General features: G+C 46.8%; 1 protein-coding gene across 1 annotated transcript in view; it reads right to left on the reverse strand.

Moving 5' to 3' along the window:
- The window catches only part of PPP1R12B (protein phosphatase 1 regulatory subunit 12B), a 102,499-nt gene that overhangs the window by 64,986 nt on the left and 17,104 nt on the right, over positions 1–20,409 (reverse strand). Inside the window, exons 7-13 of the mRNA XM_017739833.1 lie at positions 19,185–19,264; positions 18,492–18,631; positions 13,356–13,465; positions 10,077–10,271; positions 9,241–9,323; positions 7,069–7,194; positions 696–881 (exon numbers count right to left, since the gene is read on the reverse strand). Coding sequence (XP_017595322.1) covers positions 696–881; positions 7,069–7,194; positions 9,241–9,323; positions 10,077–10,271; positions 13,356–13,465; positions 18,492–18,631; positions 19,185–19,264 — 920 coding nt within the window. The remainder of the gene's footprint in view (positions 1–695; positions 882–7,068; positions 7,195–9,240; positions 9,324–10,076; positions 10,272–13,355; positions 13,466–18,491; positions 18,632–19,184; positions 19,265–20,409) is intronic.

Below are 20,409 nucleotides of genomic sequence, written 5' to 3' on the forward strand. Positions count from 1 at the left end.
AAAGTTCCTTTAAAAAGAGCTCTGGCTCCCCAGGTTTGTATTTCCCCAGTCTTAAAATAACACCATGTGATAAGAAAGAGATACCACCAGCTGGAGTCAGAGTCATTCCCAATGCTGTTACTGCTGGAATGGCCTCAGCTGCACATGGCAGACTCCTACCTCTGGCCTTTCCAGTCAGTCAAAGCCCTACCTGCTGCTGGACTCCATCTCCTACTGTGTCACACACCTACATGCCCCAGGAATGTTTGTTTTCTCCCATTAACTGCAGAGGGAATCTGGGGGACCTGTGCAGCACAATGTTTCCATTGGGGCATACGTAAACACAGCTGAGCCAAATCAGAGGGACAGGTTTTATCTGAATGTATCTCAGTACAATGGTCTTTATAGGATGGGATTCATTTTACAGAACTCACTGCAAGTGGCTGCTCTGCTGTGTGTCCCTACAAACACACTGGGATAGGGCTGAGATTAGTACTGAAGAAAAAGGCTGAGATACTGAAGAGACAAGTAGAAAATTATGAAACTAAATTTAACCTACAAGCCAGTGATGACTCAGTTCAAGATCTTCAGGCAGAGTAGGGACAGCAGCCTGGGAACTTCATGGAGCACCTAAAAACCAGTTCTTACACCCCCACCATCACCACCACGTGAGAGCTGCCCACGGAGGGGGTCACCAGAGCCCACTCCTCACTGACCTTCTGCGCTCCCTGGCCTCCTCAGCTGAGAGGTCCTTCCCCGGGGCGGAGGCAGCCCCGGCATTCACGGTGCCGTTGGCAGCGCCGAGCACAGCACGGTTTGTGATTACACCTAGAGGGGTGCTGGCACAGCTGCCCTCTGCGTTTTTCTCTACAGCAGAATCAGTTTGTTGCCTGAAAGGGGCTCTGAAATAGAGAAGACATATGGAAAGCAAAGCAAGTGAACTCCAGTGCTGACTGAGCCCAACCTCCTCGAGGGAGCATGGACAGTTCATCCTCCTCGCTTTACACTCATGTGCTCGTAGAGAGCAGCCACAGCAAAATGAATTTTACAAAACTTGGAGAAGAATGAGCAGGAGGAATTAACAGCCTTCACATCCCTGTTAGTAGTAAAAATGATTAAAAAAATGTACCTGGTGAATAAGCAGAAGGAAGGAACTCCAAGAGCTTGTACACCGAGCGCCCGAGGGCAGCCTGAGCACGCGCTGTGTCACAGGGACAGAAGGCACAAGGGACACACTGTGGACTGTCACCAGCCTGCCAGTCACACCCACCACTGGAACTGTCCAACACCACCATCCTGGGATTGCTTATCATTCTGGAATTGCTTATCAGCACTTCCCATGTGGAAGCACACCTTCAATCCCTAACCCACTCCAGAACTAAAGAACTTCCAACCCAAACGCTGACTTTTGGAGCTTTATCTCCGCTGGGAGCCGTTACCTGGTGTTGTGGCAGGCTGAAGCAGGAGTGTTCACACCGAGAGATGTGGGACAGCAAGAGACAGGTTGCCACGGGGTGCCCGGGGAGGTAGATGAGCCAATGGCAGTGGGTGAGGTAGCTAGAGATGGACTGCGACTGGCTGAAATGTAGGGACTGCTCAGGTCACTACTTCTACCAAATGAAGCACTGTAAAACATCACAAAATCACGTCCTTCAGAGCACAGTAAATATTCAACAGCACATCCCACAGCTGGGCTGGCAGCTGGGAAGGGAGCAGGTACCACATGGCAGCAAAACGTGTGCAAGGAGATCAGAGAGCGGCGGAGCTGTTGTCTGTCGCCCACACAGGCCAGCGCCAGCAGAGCCCTGCTTAGCTAAGCCCAGCTCAGTTCCAGCGAGAATAATGGCGTGGGGGTGAGTTGGGAAGGATCAGGGAAGGAAAATCCCTGCTGCAGTGAAAGCAGGGCACATGGAGCACCCTGTGCCCTGAGGAAAGGTGGGTGCAAGGATGAGGATGCTTAAAGCAGGAAAGGAGAGAGTGACATAAGCGGGTCTGGCTGCATCACCCCTGAGGATGTCCAGGACTTCCAGTTTTAAGAACTTGCTTCCAGTGGCTTGAAGTTTTGGCAAAGATGATCAGTTCAGGCTTTAATTCTCTTTAAGACATGTTTCGCACAAACTGTATTTCTGGAAAATAGCTAGCACAGCTGTCCAAAAATATTCAAGAATGAGCAAGGGAAATACATATTTTGCCAGTTTAAAGCAAACACTGAAAACCAATCTTACTGAAAAGCTGTGTTTGTGTTCATATTTTGGAGAAGAGGGAGGAGGAAAAAAGAAGGGCTCTTATACAAGGATGGACCCTTTCACTTTTTCAAAGAAAATCCAGCCTAAGGGGAGAGAAAATCCGCCCTAATGGGAGAGAAAATCCACTCTAGTGGGAAAAGCTACATATCTCTGAAAACAGACCTGATGAAATCTGGCAGAATCTCCTTCTTGCACATGCCCAAGCCCTGCACACAAGCTGCTCACTGCCTGCACAGAGCAATCCAGTGGGACCTAGGGCCCTACCACACCTTTCCCAGCAGCTGGCAGGTCTGGCTGCTACCGGTCAGACTGGACTGTCTGAAGGATCAAAAGTGAGGAAGGCTGGAAGGCTGGCTCTCCCCTTCTGCATCCTAAAGGCTCCCATGGCAGGGCACATGGAGCCAAAGTGGTTGCACAAGAATAAAAGCTGACCTAGAGGAAACAGCAGGCCAGGACAGAGCTGCAGGCTTTAGGGAAAACCAGGGAAAACAGAATGAAACTGGAAGTCAACTCTAGAGTAAGAATCCAGAGAGCAGCCTGAGGCTGAAATAACACTGGGAAGAGACAGGACCACAGCCAAGGACAGGAGGGCAGAGGAAGGATCCAGTCCTGTTCACCCAGGCACCCAATTTACAAGCCAGTTCTACATGCCAAGGCCCCCAGGCAGCCCAGCATGAGCAGCTGGTCCCTAGGGAGCCAAAGGGGGCAACAGAGCATCTTGGAAGGCCTCCATGGGGCATCCTGGAAGGCCTCCACAGGGAGGAACCTCCCATTTGGGCTCGTCAGTTGATGGCTGCCTGCCATATCCAGGTCACACAGGAACAAGCAAGTCATTGTCACCAGGTAGCAACCTCCACCGGAACCTAAACAGAGCTTCCTCTGGAATGCTGGCCCCTGCCTGGAGCACGTGGGAGCAGGAAGTCCTGCGGGAAACAAGTGCCTCCCTTCTTGGCTCTCTGCTCCAGAGGGAAAGGCCAAGGCCTGGAGATGGGCTGGGAGGAGGGTAGGAGTGGGAAGAGGAGCCTGGCTGGGGTGGGCGTGTGGAGCAAGAGGCTGTGGAGTTGCATAAGTGAGTGTTCTGAGGAGACGATAGCAGTGGGGCCTGTGCCTGGGAAGGAATGAGAGGATCAGCAGGGGAAAAGGTGGTGGCAGCCCTGGGGGAACAGAGTTGATGTGGCATCATCCTAGGGGAGCCCAAGGTAGAGTGTCTGGGGCACAAGGGTGGCCGCAAGAGAGAAGGAACTTGGTCAGGAAGGGAGGATGCAATAGGGTTATCAAGAAAGCCCTGACAAGGATTGTCTTTCAGAAGGGAAAGGTAATGGGTGAGGAGGATGGAAGCAGCACCAGGTGCCTGGGAAAGCAATGATGCGGGGGATGAGAGGGAAGGAGGAGAAGGAATGGAGGCAGAGGGCACAGGGATGGCATTGTGCCAGCTCCAACACACATGGGCAGAGAAATGTGGTGCTGAGGCACCAGGAACATGCTCCTGCTCCCAAGCGAGCCAAGGCACTGCCACCTCTGTGGGAATCCACCTCCCAGCCTGCCCCCCTGCATGGGTGGCCCTGCACAGTGTGTAGGGCACTCCAAGACATTTACTCCATTGTCCACGTTTGATCTGAACGGGACCAGAAAATTGCAACATAAAGGTTAGCCAGGGAATCCTGTTAATTAACAGCTGTGTCCATAGGAGTCTGTGAAAGGGAGGACTACGAATTTATGCTGAAGAATTCAACATTAGAAATAGAAAAAGACACTGGCACACTGCTCCTCATTCTCTAACATTATCACCACAACAGAACCATCAAGGAATGAGCAATGAAATGTAAAGCAACATTTCAAAGCAATAAAAAGAAATACTTCTGAGAACAGCAAAGGCATTAAAAACTTTAACTTAACAACCTTCACACTCTTAAAAAGCTTCCACATGTGCTAATAAAAAAGGTTTGCACAAAGCACGTAACTATCTTTTTTAAACACACTGCCATGGGATATTGCAGAGATCAAACTAGGATTTGGGTATGGAAGTTGGCCACAGTGGTGGCTGTTAAGAACAATGGTTAAATATAACCCTTGGCTCCTAAATTCCTGATTGCTGGAAGCAAGGAGAGTGTGGGAGGTGGAAGACTGCTCTGAAGTTATACTGGCTTTTGCAACTTCTCCTTCAAAACCAGCTGCTATCAGAAACAGAGTCTGGGCTGCAGGGACTGTTATCCTGGCTCACTGCAATGGCTTTTATGTGACCAGAACCAGCAAGGAGGCATTTGCATAAATGTGAAATGAAGGAGAAACTGTGCGGCTGAAGGATTTCATTTTGGTGCGTGAGCCCTTCCTGGGAGGCAGCACTTCTGGCTGATGTCAAAGGCAGGATGCTGAACTAATCCAACTTGCCATGCCAGTTTTCCTCCATATCCTTTCATATATAGTCAAAGTGACCTGGCTTTTTGAAGGCCAGTACACACTAAAATGGACACCACGGTATCAGAGCAGGGTTCTGTGGATTTCTGGGCCAGTGGTACACACAGAGAAAGCAGGACAAGTGCCAGTACCATGACAGAGAGAGCATCAATATTTGCTTCAAATAAAGCTGAAGAACATTTGTAACATTGCTGCAAGTTATGTTGCTCCCTTTTAGTAAAAAAAAAAAAAAAAAACCCAGCCTTTTTCCACATCTTAAGATGATCTGCTGCTGTTATTCATTCTATGTTTGGGGGGTCATATAAAACACTTAAAGAACATAACTAGGGTTAGATGGGATATTGGGAAGGAATTTTTTCCTGTGAGGGTGGTGAGGCCCTGGCACAGGTTGCCCAGAGAAGCTGTGGCTGCCCCATTCCTGGAAGTGTCCAAGGCCAGTTTTGTGGAAGGTGTCCCTGTCCATAGCAGGGGTTGAAAGGAGATGGGATTTAAGGTCCCTTCCAACCCAAACCAGTCTGTGATCTTTATGGAGATTAGTCAAATACTGAGGCAAAGGGGAGTTGCAGCTGTACACAGTCATCCTCTCAGTAACATCCAAGCATGTCATATTCCCTTGAATTCTTCCTCTCTAAGTACAAGCTTTTACTTTTTGGAGTTGTGTTCAGAGTTTTGATAATATCTGGAAATGACAAAAAGCGTATGTCTAACCAGGTTCCTTTCCTCCTCTTAGGGGTGGATGCACAAGGCTGGAGAAATCATAAATTCAATACAATCATATTCCATTTCTCTGTGCTCTCCCACAGAAAACTGTATGGGATAAAGGTCTAATTGATCATGATTTTACTGTGTGTATATGAAATGCAACCCCACTGATCTCTCCTTCAAAAGCACATTTATTCCTACCCGACAAAGGTATTCTATGTACCTGCTTGTGAACCAGTCACTCTTATAAAAGGCCAGAATTCAGCCTTTGTGACACTAATTCAGTATTAGTGACATCTCACTGCAGCCTAAACCTTCCCCACTCTCTGTTACAGTTTAACCAAGGAAATACACTACAACTGTGTGAGTGCAACACTAAATCTGGTGCTGGATTAGCTGGGATAAACCAGCAATGTTTGTAAGATTGCCTGGGGGTGACTGGGCAGTCCCTCAGAGCGGGGAGCAGCAAAGGTGTGCCAGCTGCAAGGGGCAAAAGTTTTCCAATGTAATCAGCTGCAGCTTGTCAGACCAGCTTTGGAGAGAGACAAGCTATGGAGGCTGGGCTGTCATCACATCCCAGGATAGCTGTGAAGTCACTGGAATGGATCAGCAGAGCAGAAGGCTTCTGCTTGAAGGGGCTGCTTCACCTTTTGTGGCAATGGATCTGTACGTGCTCAGCAACTGGCCACACACATCCTTGAGCACCACTTACCTCTACAGCATAAACACTGGAACAAATTGCCTCTTCCTGAGTAACTCAAGCAATTGTTTCATCTTCAGGACAGTTATTAAGTTCAGGGTCTGGAATCTGGTGAAACTCAATCTAAAACCTTGAGCTATTGCTGCTGTTTTCCTTAACCAGAAACACAATGGCTTTGCAGTGTGACATGTTTATTACAGGCTGTTTTGATGGTCTCCAGTATCAACTGAAATAAAGCTGAGGTGCTGCCACTGCTGATCCTCCTGCTCACAGCTGAGATGAAAACCCAGCAATGCCCTGTTTGCCTCACCAGGGCAGGGCATTGCTTCAGCTCACTCAGAAAGCTATTAGCTGGTACCCCAAGGACACTGAGGCTCTGCCTCCCAAGGGGGTCCAGGACACTGCAGTTACAGAAGTTCTGCCTGGAACTGCCTTCCTGCCTCTGCCAGGCTCCTTTACCAACAATCAGCCTCTACAACTTCACACACCCTGGGCACAAACTGCTTCCTTACTGCCACAAGACAACGGTGGAAGCATCAGTTTTACTCCTTAGCAAGTGCTGTACATCATGCACAAGATCACTGCCACTTTCTGATAATACCATAAACATGGGACTAATATAAACCAAAATTAGAGATAAGCTATAACTTACTCACCAAGAGCTATCTGAACAATGCTTTCAGACTCTTATTACATTAATCTGCTTTTATGATCAATTTTGGTTTTATTCTCTAACCATAGCATCAGCATTAAACAGAGAAAACATTGCATTTGAGTTATGGGAACAAGAGTATTTAAATTCAGTCCAGCAATTTGCAAATTAATAAAAATAATAGCCTTTAAAAACACCATTTAGCATGACAAACATCAGGAAGTCTTAACTTTTCTTTCCTGCTCCCAGCAGAAGAGGGTCCCAAGGCCAGTTACAAGATGCAGGAGGCAGCAAGCAGGAGGCTGAGGTCTGGGAGGCATGTTAAGAGTGGTTCTGACTGCCTGAGAACCCACGTCAGACAGAACTGGACATACCTTTTCAAGTAGGTGGATACATAGGTAGTGGGTGCACCGGAGTGGGGGGCTTCGTTTTCCTTTGGCTCGTCCCTCCAGGGCTGCCGGGTGTAGGAGCCACTCCGCACCAGGTTCACAGCGGATTCTCTAAAGCAGGACAGAGCACAGGCTTTGCTTAGAAAAACCTCTGGAGTCTGCTTTTGGCTCCTTTACAGTTTCACAACACAGATCCTTTCCTTACACCTATGTGCTTCATTGTTCAGGTGACACAGCTCAGAGAAACACCTGCTCTGGCCTTAACATCAGCTCCTGCTCTTGCCAGCTCACTTCAGAACCACAGATGATGTAATGTTTTGCATAAAGAGGAACAAGATCCTTTTTAGTCAGAAAACTTGCAAATGAAATTCAGATTGTCCACAAAGGTAATTTAACATATTAAATAGTGTCATTTAATATTCTTGCTACTGTCTGTTATCAAGCAAACTATAAATGGGCAGATATTGGAACTGTAGGGAAGCTTTTATTCTTCGAGGTATCTAGGCAAGGACAAAAGCAATTCAGCACAGCAAATCCTTTCACAGAATCATGAGGCTTGGAAAAGCCCTCTAAAATCATTGAGTCCAACGATTAACCCAGCACTGCCAGGTCCACCACAAAATCATGAAGCAGAAAACAACAAACAAAATATTTACAGTATCTAAAGCTACTCAACAAGTTATCAAGAAATTCCTGGTAGTCCTATTTATCCTGGCCGGTCCTGGACAGGACCCGGAGCTTGTAGTGCAGCACTAATCCATTCCCTCATCAGCCTGCAATTATTTCTCATTTCCAGTTGTTGTGCCCACACTGATGCTCTCTTGAGACACCTGTGGGTTCCAGAAAAAAACCTCAGATGTTTTGAAAGGAAAGAATATTGGGAAAAATCTGTACTACACAGCATGCCTGGGCACCATCTGTTCCTGAAGGCCAGCTCTCCTCAGCCAGTCCCCACTCCACTCAGCAAAGGACGCTTGTCAGCACCCACAGCTGGATGTGCCACTCGATAGCAGCCTCTGCCAAACCGGCTTGAGCTGATCAACAGACACAAATTGTCTGCAAAACTCTGGATCTCAGAGACTGCCTGAGAGTGAACAAGAACACAGCAGGAGGCTCTGGCAAAAGATCAGCAAAGAATCTCAAGCTGTGCTGAAATTCTCTCAGGGTGTCACCTGCCACAGCTCCTGCCCGACAATTACAGTTCACAGCCACCGCTCTGCATGTGCCTTTCCTCCTCTATTGGGGAAGTAGCTGGAAATGAGGCTAAGGTCAAATTTTACTCCTTCTAGTAAAAACTGAATCATAGAACGGCCAGGGTTGGAAGGGACCTTAAAGCTCATCCAGTCCCACCCCTGCCATGGGCAGGGACACCTTCCACCTGCCCAGGCTGCTCCAAGCCCCATCCAGCCTGGTCTTGGACACTTCCAGGCATGGGGCAGCCACAGCTTCTCTGGGCACCCTGTGCTAGCACATCACCGCCTTCACAGGGAAAAATTTCTTCCCAATATCCCATCTATCCCTGCTCTCTGGCAGTGGGAAGCCATTCCCCCTCGTCCTGTCCCTTCAGGACCTTGTCCAAAGTCCCTCTCCAGCTCTCTGGGAGCCCCTTTAGGCACTGGAAGGCCCCTGAAGAAGTTGCTTGTAAAAATCAGCTCCTCAAATACATCTGGAAATCCTGGATATATATCCCATTTACACCATGGTTCCGTCCAGGGGCATCTACACACACTGACTGTAACAGCTCTGCAGTGGAACAGTTCCTACACAGAAGAGTTCACAAGCTCAAGTGAATCTCAAGTGACAGAGGTGTGAACAAAAGGACTGAAGGTGACTGCTGAGCAAGTGACAAGTACAAGGTGCAGCTACAAAACGAGACATTTGCATATAAAAGGAACAAGGATCCATAAATCTGGTTGCCTGGATGGAGCCTGTGCCTGTGTGAGTACAGGGATGGAGGAACCAGTCTGCTGGTTCCTGCTCACCTAAATAAAAACCAGTGTACCAGAACTTTTATAGACAGAGCTGGCTCTTGACATTGTCAATTCCTGTGTACTTGAGACTGCTGAGAAAATATACAAAGCATGACTACAGAAGAATTATATTCCAGAAGTACTATTGACAGGATGGAAGCTGAGCATTAACTTCAGCCAGTCTCACCTGTTTTCTTTTTCTTCTATATCACTCGTACTGCTCAGTCTTCTGGGGACTATGGTGGCAAGATAACTCTTGTTCTCTCTGTCCTGGTAAAGCAAAAGAGGAACTTCAGCTACACATCTCTTACCCTTTCAGCACGTTCAGTGGAAATAAATTTGTGTTCAAATTTCTTCAGCTAAGAAAGCATTCTCCTATCAGCTGGTTTAAGGCAATTTCTTGGGCAACACATACCACAGCATAGAAATATCAGTTCTGAAACGGATTTCCTGATGAGCATGGTAGTGAGTAAAAGCATGTTCTAACTTAGAGAATGACTTGTAAATCACAGAATCAGAGAATGGCTTGGGTTGGAAGGGATCTTTAGTCCACTAGACCAGAGCTCCATCCAAGGTGGCCTTGAACACCTGCAGGGATGAGGCATCTACCCATGGGCAGAAAAGTTACAGTTACTGAATATGTGATATGGGATTTACAAATGCAGCTGGTGGATACAGGAAGAATCCATATAAACGACATGGAAGGAGAATCTCCACTGCAGGTATGTGCTATTGCCTGTAATGGACATCTTCTGGTAAAGAACAGGCTGTGCCAGACTGGCAGCCCCTGTTCAGGGGCAGCCCTGTCCAAACTGAGCAGGAATTAGGCCAAAGGGGCACCAAACTCCAGTTCTGGAGAAACAACCGATAGGAGGAAAATATTTTTCAAAAGAAAAAGGAAGTAAGAATGAAAGAGACCCTCATTTGTTACGGATACAAATCCCAGCAATAACTCAAAAGGAAAGAGGTTTACACCTGTGGGGTAAAGTGGATACACTAAATCATCCTTGCTGAAAGCCAAACCTTTTCCTTGTTGTCCAACAGCGCAGATATCCGAGGGCTGGACGAGGAGCGATAGATGGAAGTTTTATCCCTCTGTGCCTCACGAGTGGCAGCAACTTCACTCAACATGTTGTGGCTGCCAGTCTTCCTCAGGCCCAGCCGCCACGACGAAGGTGACTCATCCTTCTGCTCGTCTGACTTGCTGAGCCAACTGAACTGTGGAGGAGAAACAGGGACATTTGGAAAAAGGAAGAGCACTGCAAGGCACACTCTAAGTTCAGAAAGTGTTTCAAAAAGCCCCAGTTTTTGCTGGGCTACATTTGTAAGACAGAGTGACTTTTATTTCCTGTTTAACTACAGGACAGAGTGCAAGGCGAACTCGCAGGGATGCAAACTGCTGTAGTGCCTCATCCCCAAGGACAGAGGATGAAAGGAATCTTGTGCCACTGTGCAGGTCTTTGCCTACACAGTGCCCTCCTCCAGCTTTGAGGAAAGAACATAATGAACAGTGAAGCTTTTATTATCACCCATTTAGGAAGGGGTAATTATTCAGTAAAGGCAGAAAACCAAAAACAAGTACTCAGGTCTTATGGAACTAGCTGCAAATAAACCCCTCACAGCAACAGAGTCCAGGAGAAGTCATTGAGATCATCAGGGAGTTGTAGCCAACAACACTGTAAAGGAAGAGACTGAGGAAACCTGGATTGTTTAGCGTGGAAAAGAGAAGGCAAACATGGGATTTAGTTGCTCTGCTACTTGGGGGTGGGTTTACAGAGGACATGGAACCAGACTTCTCTGCAGTCGACAGTGAAAGGAGGAGAACAGAGAAGTTTCCACATGGGAAACCCCAGCTGACATGGAGACATAACTCCCAGCAGGAGCAAAGCTGCACTGGGACAGGGAGTAAGGGAGTAGAGCATCTCCATCCTCAGAGACCTTTTAATACTCAGCTGAGCTCAGGTAGGTCAAAGCAACATGACATGAGCTTAATCCTGCTTTGAGCAGGACACTGGACTTTGCAGAGGCCCCTTCCATGGGCAGGTAACTGTGGATACCACAGAATGGGCCTTTGTGCTTTTTGTTACATGAGGCACTTCTGACCTGCATATATTGGTCCTTAAATACACAACTGCCTCAATGTACAACTGCCTCAATGTATGACTTTAGCTACAGTTACCAAGTCTTAGAAAAGGCTGCCTAGTGCCATCCAAGAATGGAGCCTGAGCAAGAGACACTTGTACAGGGCTAAGCATCAAGTTGTACAGGAAATAAAGCAAACAAATTATTAGGAGTTACTGGAAAAGTACAGAATACAAAACACACAACCACTGTGGCTCTGTGTTACTGCAGGGTACAATCACACCTTTGGTACCACACACAGCTCAGCTCCAGGGCTCAGCAGCAGTTGACAAGAAGGGAAGAGATTCAGGGAAAGGCAGCAAGAATGAGTAGAGCAAGAGAGGTCTTGCATGAGGAGATACTCAACATATCAGTAGTCTCCAGGCTGAGATATGACCAAGGTAGAAGAAACACTCTGTGGCACACAGAAGGGTGAATAAGGAACAATCATTCCTTGGTCCTTTCCATAAAGGAACGAGGGGCAGCAAACAAACCCAGCTTGCGGTAGGTTAATGGGACAGGGAGCTTTGTAGAGTTTTTAACTAAGCTGAAGGACTCTTTACCACTGGACATTAGAGGATCCCAATCAAAAAGTGACTGCATAGAGGAAAAGTCCAACAGGGGCTACTGAAGACAAGAATTACACCAGGTTCAGCAAGTCCCTGAAATGCCAATTGCTGGAAAGTGGGAGGGAATTCCTGCAAGATTCTGTGTTCTGTGGTATCTTCTGACGGCCACTGTCTGCCAGGACACTGGGCAGACAAGGCTTTTGATCAAAGCTGATCTAAGCATTATTATACCATAGTCTATCTGACACGAACCATCTGACACTATTCAGAATAAATGGAGCTCCTGGGGAGCTCTGCCCTCAGACTCACCGTCTGAAGACTGCCAAGCTAAAATTATCCCTGCAGTATTTGAGCAATGTTTTCAGCTCATGTCATTTCAATGCAGATGCAAAGAGTTAATGTGTACTCCACCATTTCCAGCACTTCCAGTCTACTGGGCTACACAGCTCTAACATTTTCATGTAGTTTTGATGCTTTCCTCAGAGAAAGCTCAAAACCACAGCAAAATCTGTCGTCTGTAAATTCTGAACAACACAGGAACAGCACATACTAATAACTCCCCTAAGAGAGGGCAACACAGTCTAAAGCCCAGCCCGTCAAAGAGAATTACAGAAAAGTCAAACAGGTGAGAGAAGGTAAAGAAGCTGATCTTAAGTGACTGAGGTCAAATCAGTAATTGCTCTGCTCACAGGCCAGCTTCTATACCCTAACACCCTTATTCTGGGTTAAACAGCTCAAAGGAGTGAGACCAAACCTCTGCAGCTGGGAAAAGGTTACCTGAAGTGCTCACAAATCCCAGCATCCTTCTACCTACCTCTAACAGTTCCCCTGCTAAACCAGCTCGAGCTGAACAACGCCCAGAGGAGCTCTGTTTCATTTGATCATGGTTACACTCAGTTGCATGTGGAAAACAAAAAATTGTGACTAAGCAAGAAACATTTCCCTCTGACAAGCACTGAGTGCTTCAGCCCTGGGCCAGGTATCTGTGTTGTTTTCTCCATAGTCTGGTGCAAAAAGAAAGCAGCAGCAGACGACACGAGTTCTGTGCAGAGCAGAGTCTCCTGGTGCCATCTAGCTGAGTGATCTGAGAGTTGGAGGATTCACATAAGATTTCAGTGACCACCTTTCAAAGCTTGTATAGCCCAGTTGGCCAGCCACATGCAAACTACCCTCTGCTTGCTGGGCTGTAACATCACACCACTGACTCAACTGGCTTTGGCAAGTCAGAGAGGCGCTTTGGAAGATGGTGCCAAACTCACTGCTGATACATGAGCAGGAATCAGCTCTGGTGACAGACCTGCTGGGAAGACACTGGCAGCAGCCCCCTGAGAACTGACAGCACACAGAGCATGTGCTGTAGGCTGGGTTTCTTCAACACAATTTGCTTTGGAGGGTCAGAGATTCAAGAGGAACCGTATTGTACCAACGCCCTCCTTGGAGGCAGCCCTACACTGCTGCTAACACACATCTTTATCAGAATTTCATACTACCAGGCTTTTCTAAATTTAAGTCTTAAACTCCTCTGAAAATTGGTTTCAGAGCATCCATCTCCCAGTAACACCTTCTGCTTCTGAGCACTGCTGGAGTCCCCATTGATTCCAAATTCACTTACTCTTCTGGCAGATGCAGTGAAGGAGTTGGGCTCGGGTGGTGGCATTTGCTCAGTGATGCTGGGCCTGGATTCACGGCTGGAGTGGTTGGCAAAGGGCTCTTCCTTTCTCTCTACAATTTTAAACAAGAAGAGAAACCAAATGTTTCAGTATTGCACTTCCAAGGCCCCTCTTTACACAGAGTGTGCTCTGCACTCCAGGTCAGTGCTGTGTGACCTCTGTCTCCCGGATCAGTGAGATGTCAGCGCCTCCTGCACTGTCAGATGTCAGGGCTTTCTGCAAGGAGCTTCCCACTTCCTAAAGAATAGGATGGATACATTTGCCAGGCAAAGCTTTTGAACTTGATCCTCACAGACAAGCAAAATCTTTGCAGAAAGCACCAAAAAGGGGACACACAGGTTATTTGTTGTTCAGAATTTTGTTTCCTGTCTGGGAATTTCTTCCCTGGTAAATCTTGGGATGAAAAGGGGCACATGCTGCTCCTGCTGTAGCACGAGTGTGGTACAGCCAACAGCCAGCGCTGGGTTTCACTGCACAGTTCTCTGCACCTGCTTGTGCTGCTGGCAGAATTTCTGGTCTTCTGTAGCAAAATCCATTTTTCTACAGGAAGCCAGGACTACTGCCCAACAAAAGCCCTTACTTGGGCTCCAAACAAGCTAAGCAACCCTTGTCCCTGCTCACAGCTGGCTCCCTGCTTGTTAGATAAATGCAGCTGTCCAGTATGACATTTTTTTTTTTGTATCTATGCACGTGCTTGACAGAAGAACATCCACCAGACATTACCGGGGGAGAGCAAGCAGAAAGGGTGACTCAGGCAATAGGTTCACTTGACAGGAGAGCACAGGCTGGAGACAGACTATTCACCATAAACCCAGGCACTTGGAACCTGCCTGAGAAATGATGTATCTACACCCACCAACCAAAGTTTTCCTTTTAGCTAGGAGTGCTCACACAGTCATGGCTTGGAAAAAATAAAGTAATTTTAAGCATAAGCACCCAACCGGTCCTAGGAAATAATCTATGTGCAGGGAGTAAGTGTCTGCTGTTACACATGAGGAGTACTTTGGGATGGAGCATCTGGGAGGATGGCACCTTGGAGCATGAAGATCAATCTTTCTGTAACAAATGTTCTCAGTCCTAGAAAAAAACAGGATCAAAGGACACAGAAAACAGAAAAGAGCAAGCCAAGAGAAACATTTTAAAATAACAGGAAGTTAGCAGGACTGACAGAGCCTGAACTAAAGAGACAAAGACAGAATCACAGAATCTCCTGAGTTGAAAGGGACCCACAGGGATCATTGAGTCCAACTCCTGGCCCTGCACAGACACCCCAACAATCCCATCCTGGGCATCCTGGAGAGCCTTGGCCAAACGCTCCTGGAGCTCTGGCAGCCTCGGGGCCGTGCCCATTCCCTGGGGAGCCTGGGCAGTGCCCAGCACCCTCTGGGGGAAGAACCTTTCCCTGATCTCCAGCCTGACCCTCCCTGCCCCAGCTCCAGCTGTTACACTGGGTCTGCATGAGAATGGATTCTCAGCCACTTTTCCCTCTCTGTAAAGCAGCAGATTTCAGTTCTGGAGCTGAACCCTCGGGTGCACTTTCATCCACCCCTAGGGAAGGGGCAATAGATCCCCCATTCCTCCTTGCAGGCCTGGCAAGGATGCCATACTTGGCATCCAAGTCCATGGAAATGCCCACGGACAAGGAAAGATGCGCTGCCATTTCTGACAGCTGCTCATTCTTGTGACTGAGGCCTGTAAAACACAGGGTACTGCAGGAAGGGAAGGCTGCTGCAGCAGCTCTCCAGGCTGGGCTGCATGGGCACTGGGAGCCTGTCCTGGAAGTTTATAGCACACAGGTCAGCTTTTAAGGTCAAGCCTAATTAGAAGGGCACAAGCTAAAGTGGTAATGACAGGTTGGGAAGGGCTAACTGTGAGCAATGTGACTGGGAGCAGTTGACTGCAGAAGAGGGACAGGCCAAGGGACTCTGTGCTGGCAGCACAAGGGATGGCACGGCCACTGGCAGCGTTGGCTTTGGGCATGATCCCACATTTTATTCTACCAAAATTTCAGCAATAAACATGAATTCCAGACAAGAGAAACTGGTGAGGATTAGTTCAATCTCCTCAAAACAAATTTGTAAGAGTAAAAATTTAGGTTTCTAATTCCTTTTTCGTAAAGGTTTTTCGATAAGAGTTTTTGTTTAGTTGGTTTTTAAACAAAACAACACTAAAAGCTTCCACGGCCTGCTTTAATTCCCAATAATTACATATTGTAATAGTTCCCAGCACAGATAATCACCATAGAATTTTATACTGATCTTTCTCTTGTTTACAAGAGGTCAATGCCAAATTAATTGTCCTCAAAATGAATAGTGGCATTAATGCCCTCAGCTTCCTTTGTTTGAAGAACACAAATTTCTTACAAATTATAAGAAACATACTACTCTGAAGCCCTTCACCAATTTCACCGCTTTCCTCATCCAATTTCTTCTTCCCACAGTTTCTGCAAATTCAACAAATTAATTGCAACCTGAGACTCTTCAAAACACACCTCAAAATAAACTTGTGTTACACTGCCAGCTTCTACATGTCCTGCTTTATGCTCAGCTACCAAAGGGGTTGGAATTTTTAGGTTTAAAAAGATCACTCAGAATTTTTTTTTTCATCTGGACTTTGAACACTTAAGAACAACAGTAATAACCTACGTGTCCAGCACTGCTCAGAACTGTAAAGGTATGGGAATATTAAAGAAAATGAAGAGGAATAAGGGAATAATTTGCATGCTTTCATACCCATGCCTCCTGTACCATCATGTAAAATGTTGAGCAGATAAACACAGAATCTCAGATTGGTTTGGACTGGAAGGAACCTTAAAGCTCATCCTGTTCTACCCCCTGCCATGGGCAGGGACACCTTCCACTATCCCAGGCTACTCCAAGCCCCGTCCAGCCTGGCCTTGGACACTGCCAGGGGTGAGAGGCAGCTGGGAGCATCACCTGGAGCCCCGCACCCTCACAGGGAAGAATTTTTTCCTAATATCCCATCTAAACCTACTCTCTGTCAGTTTGAAGCCATTCCCCTTGTCCTGTCACTCCAGGCCCTTGTAAACAGTCTCTCTTCATCTTCCTTGGAGGCTCCCTTCAGGTCCTGGGAGGCCACAGTACGGTCACCCCAAAGCTTCTCTTCTACAGGCTGAGCAATCCCAATTCTCTCAGCCTTTCCTCACAGCAGATCTGCTCCATCCCTCTGATCATCCTGGTGCCTCCCCTGGACTCACTGCAGCAGCTCCAGGTCCTTCCCGTGCTGGAACCCAGGGCTGGAGGCAGCTCTGCAGGTGGGGGCTCAGCTGAGCGGGGCACAGGGGCAGAATCCCCCCCTGCCCTGCTGCCCACGCTGGGGGCTCAGCCCAGGAATACCACTGTCTGTCACTGAAATCAGTAATACTGTGACATTTATCATTTTCATTACCAAAATGAAAAATTTTACTTTTCTTTGGGGTCCTCCTATAATGTGGGCTGATGCTGTTACCTTACAGAATCCTGCTTTAAAGAGTACTAAAGATGTGACCCCCACTGACATATGCAACAAGTGATAGCTGTGGCTCCATCCAGCTGGGCAAGTCCACACTCATTTTATCAGTGATTTCAGAAGTTTACAAGGCAGGGTTTCAATTGTGATGGACATTTCTCAAAGGACCCAATAATCTTGCCAGGAGAGTACAGGTAACAAAGCCTGAAGCTTAATCATTACCTGAATGCTTGTTGTGTCCCATTTCTATTACCTCTAGTGGTTTAACACAGACTCCTATAATGTGCTTTGCTCAGTGAACTAATGCAATAAAAAGACCTGTTCTGGCTTCACACAAAATTTAATGCTGAGTGCTGTAGATCTTTCCTTGCTGAAGGATCTTAGGCTGCTCCTGACTCTGTTAAACCCCACACAGCTCCAGGTCTTACAAGTGTGCAAACATTTGAGTTGTTTTGGTTAAACTACCACCACGTTCACATGGATTACAAGCATTGGCACCCAGTTAGACAGGTATAATTTATATTTATATAAATATGTATATAATCAGGGCAAACCCCTGATTTATGGAGAAAATATGTGTGACTTGTACTGTGTGTCTCTTTCTATCACTGACATGTCCATTTAAAAGCTCCAAGATTATTTCCCTGTGTTACTGCCATGCCCACCCAGCCGCTGCAGCAGTAGCTCTGCGAAGCCCAGCCAGGATTTTCCACCCCTCTCACCCTGCCCCAACAGCATTAACTGATACAATCCTAACACAGGTGACAATTTCACTGCCACAGAAGCACAACGAAACTGTAAACTACACTTCTCCCCAGGACCTATTTCTTAGTATATTGGATATAGACCAAGTAAGTTGATGCTAAAAGTAGTTTAACCATTAAGCACATCATAGTCCAAGATCCATCTGTGTTTGCAGAATATTAAGTACAAGTAAGTCTTGGCTTACTGTAAAATTAAGTATCTGTATTTAAACTTTCTGTGCTGCACATAAACACTTCTAAAACTAATTAAGGAAGCCACAGAAATTATAAAAAAGGAATGGGAGTAAGATGCCAGCAATATACTATAATGTAAATGCTACTGTGACTCTGTGTACTTAATCCTTACTTTCCACTATCTTTTGCAATCATTATTCATCACAGCCTGGAAAACTGAAGTTCCTCACCTCTGTAATCACCCAGGACAGCTTCAGCCCTTCATTTCAGACTGATCCAAACACAACAGGCTATTGCCTTCCTACACCTTCACTTGCTTTCCTACCATCCTGCACCTGAAGGATTCTTCTTGAACTGGGCCAACAAGAAAAAAACCCTGTTTAAGAACAAGCTATAGACAATGTGTTATCTTCAATCCATGTGAGCTGGAAGTAGGAATTAAAATAGGATCTGAAGGATTTTTAAAAAAAATAACTATGCTGACCTGGGAGTCAGCATTTGAATCAGCTTTTTTAGCACAGTAGTTCCAGATTTCTCCAAATTCTGTACATATACACTGGAAGTAAAACTTTCAGGATGTCCTTAACAACTAATTATGTCATTATTAACAATAACAACAGCAACAACAATAGCTAGGCTAGTTATTAAATCCAAGACTGTACGAAGTCTTACCTGACTCCTTCTCAGCGTCTGATTCTGAAACTTCATCTTCAGCTTCTTCCTCTTCAGAACTAGAACTGCTTGAGTCCTTGTTCTCTTCCTCAGTTTCCATGGACTTCAGCGTGTCTTCCTCATAAAGAATCTTCTCTTTGCTGCAAAATAGGAAATTTTAAGGACTAGGTGAGCAAGTTATCTGAGTTGTATTTCTCAGGAACACACAGACATGATTTACTACATACAGAACAAGCAAAGGACAAAATCCATCTACAGACTGAACATTCCAGCACTTCCATCATGGCCAATTTGCCACGGATTCCACTGCCAGTCTCACATTTTCTAACTCTGAAAACAAAAATGTGATCTCTCCTTTTCTAGTGCCACACAATGCAGCAGTTGGGCTGTAGGGCTCTGTGCTACAAAAAGGTGCAGTCCTCAGCCCAAAGCTCCGACTGATCCTCAGCCAGAGCAGGAGAACCAAACACCAGCCCAAGCCCTTGTTCCATCACTCACTGGGTGTGTTAAGACACAACTAAAACTGTATTTGAGAGTGCTCAGATTTAAAAAAAAACCAAAACCATGAAATAAACAGCAGTGAATTGTTTTTGACCCAGCTGAGGCCAGCTGGCTGTGAGAGATGAAGCTGCTCTCCCATTTCTCCCATTACTCTCTGGGCAGTTTCTTTTCAACTAAGAGAGAGAGACTTACTTGGTGAAGAGTCTGTTTTGAGGCTTCCCATTCATGTCAGCTTCAATCAGCTTATTCCTTGTCTCCTTCTCACTTCGTAGCTGCCAAAAAGTCCATGAAGATGGGAGAGAGAGAATGAGGATAGACATTAACCAGCTCCGTCAGGGTAACCCAGTCAGCACCACAGCACAACGTCAGCCCAGCCTTGTTAGACCAAACCACTGTAGGTTTGTGTAAGAAGCCACTTGAACAGCAGCACATCTGCAATGGCACTGTGAGCCCTGGACTGGAGCTCCAGCAGGGCACAGCACCCAGTGTGTCCTTGGAATTCAGCTGCCGTTTAGTAAAACCTTCAAAGGCACCTGCAGCTGCCCCTGCTGAGACCAGCAACAAACCCTGACTGCTGCCCAGAGAGGTCGTGGGCTCTCCCATCCCTGGAAGTGTCCAAGACCAGGCTGGATGGGGCTTGGTGCAACCTGGGCTAGTGGAAGGTGCCCCTGCCCATGGAAGAGGGTGGGACTGGATGAGCTTTAAGGTTGCTTCCAGCCCACACTATTCTGGGATTCTGCTGGAGGTCTGTCCTTATGTGTGTGCACACATGAAATCAGGCTAGATTCAGCTAAAAATCTGCTGCCTTTGTGGCTATTATTTACTTGCTGCCAGAGGAAAGAATTCAAGTCTGCCCTGTCCAGGTAACCAGGGAACTCCTGTGAGGATGGGTCACTTCTTAAATCTCTCAAATGCACTAAGTCATTGCCCAGGAATACCTGGGATCACACAAAAACTGAAAGATTTTGTCTAGAGAGCAGCAATATTAATTTTACCACCATTGGTGGACAAAACAGTACCCAAAAATTGTTTTAGTACCTTCCAGAACCACAGAAACAGCTGAGGCAGAAGGATGACAGCTAGGGGCTCAATTAAAGGCTGACTCTGTTGTGTCATGGCTCATCAGGTTATTCTTTCTCCTTTGACAGGCAAATGAAGTAAAACCACTGGAAATTCTGAATCATAGAATCCCAGAATTATCTGGGTTGGAAGGCACCTTAAAGATCTTCCATTCCCACCCCCTGCCATGGGCAGGGACACCTTCCACCAGCTCAGGTTGCTCCAAGCCCCATCCAACCTGGCCTTGAACACTTCCAGGCATGGCGCAGCCACAGCTGCTCTGGGCACCCTGTGAAGTGGGAAAAGCTACATGGATTCCAGTGAAGAGCAAAAATTTGGGGTACAACATTGTTAAACT

The sequence above is a fragment of the Corvus brachyrhynchos genome, unplaced genomic scaffold (assembly GCF_000691975.1).
Source record: "Corvus brachyrhynchos isolate BGI_N302 unplaced genomic scaffold, ASM69197v1 scaffold67, whole genome shotgun sequence".
NCBI lineage: Eukaryota > Metazoa > Chordata > Aves > Passeriformes > Corvidae > Corvus > Corvus brachyrhynchos.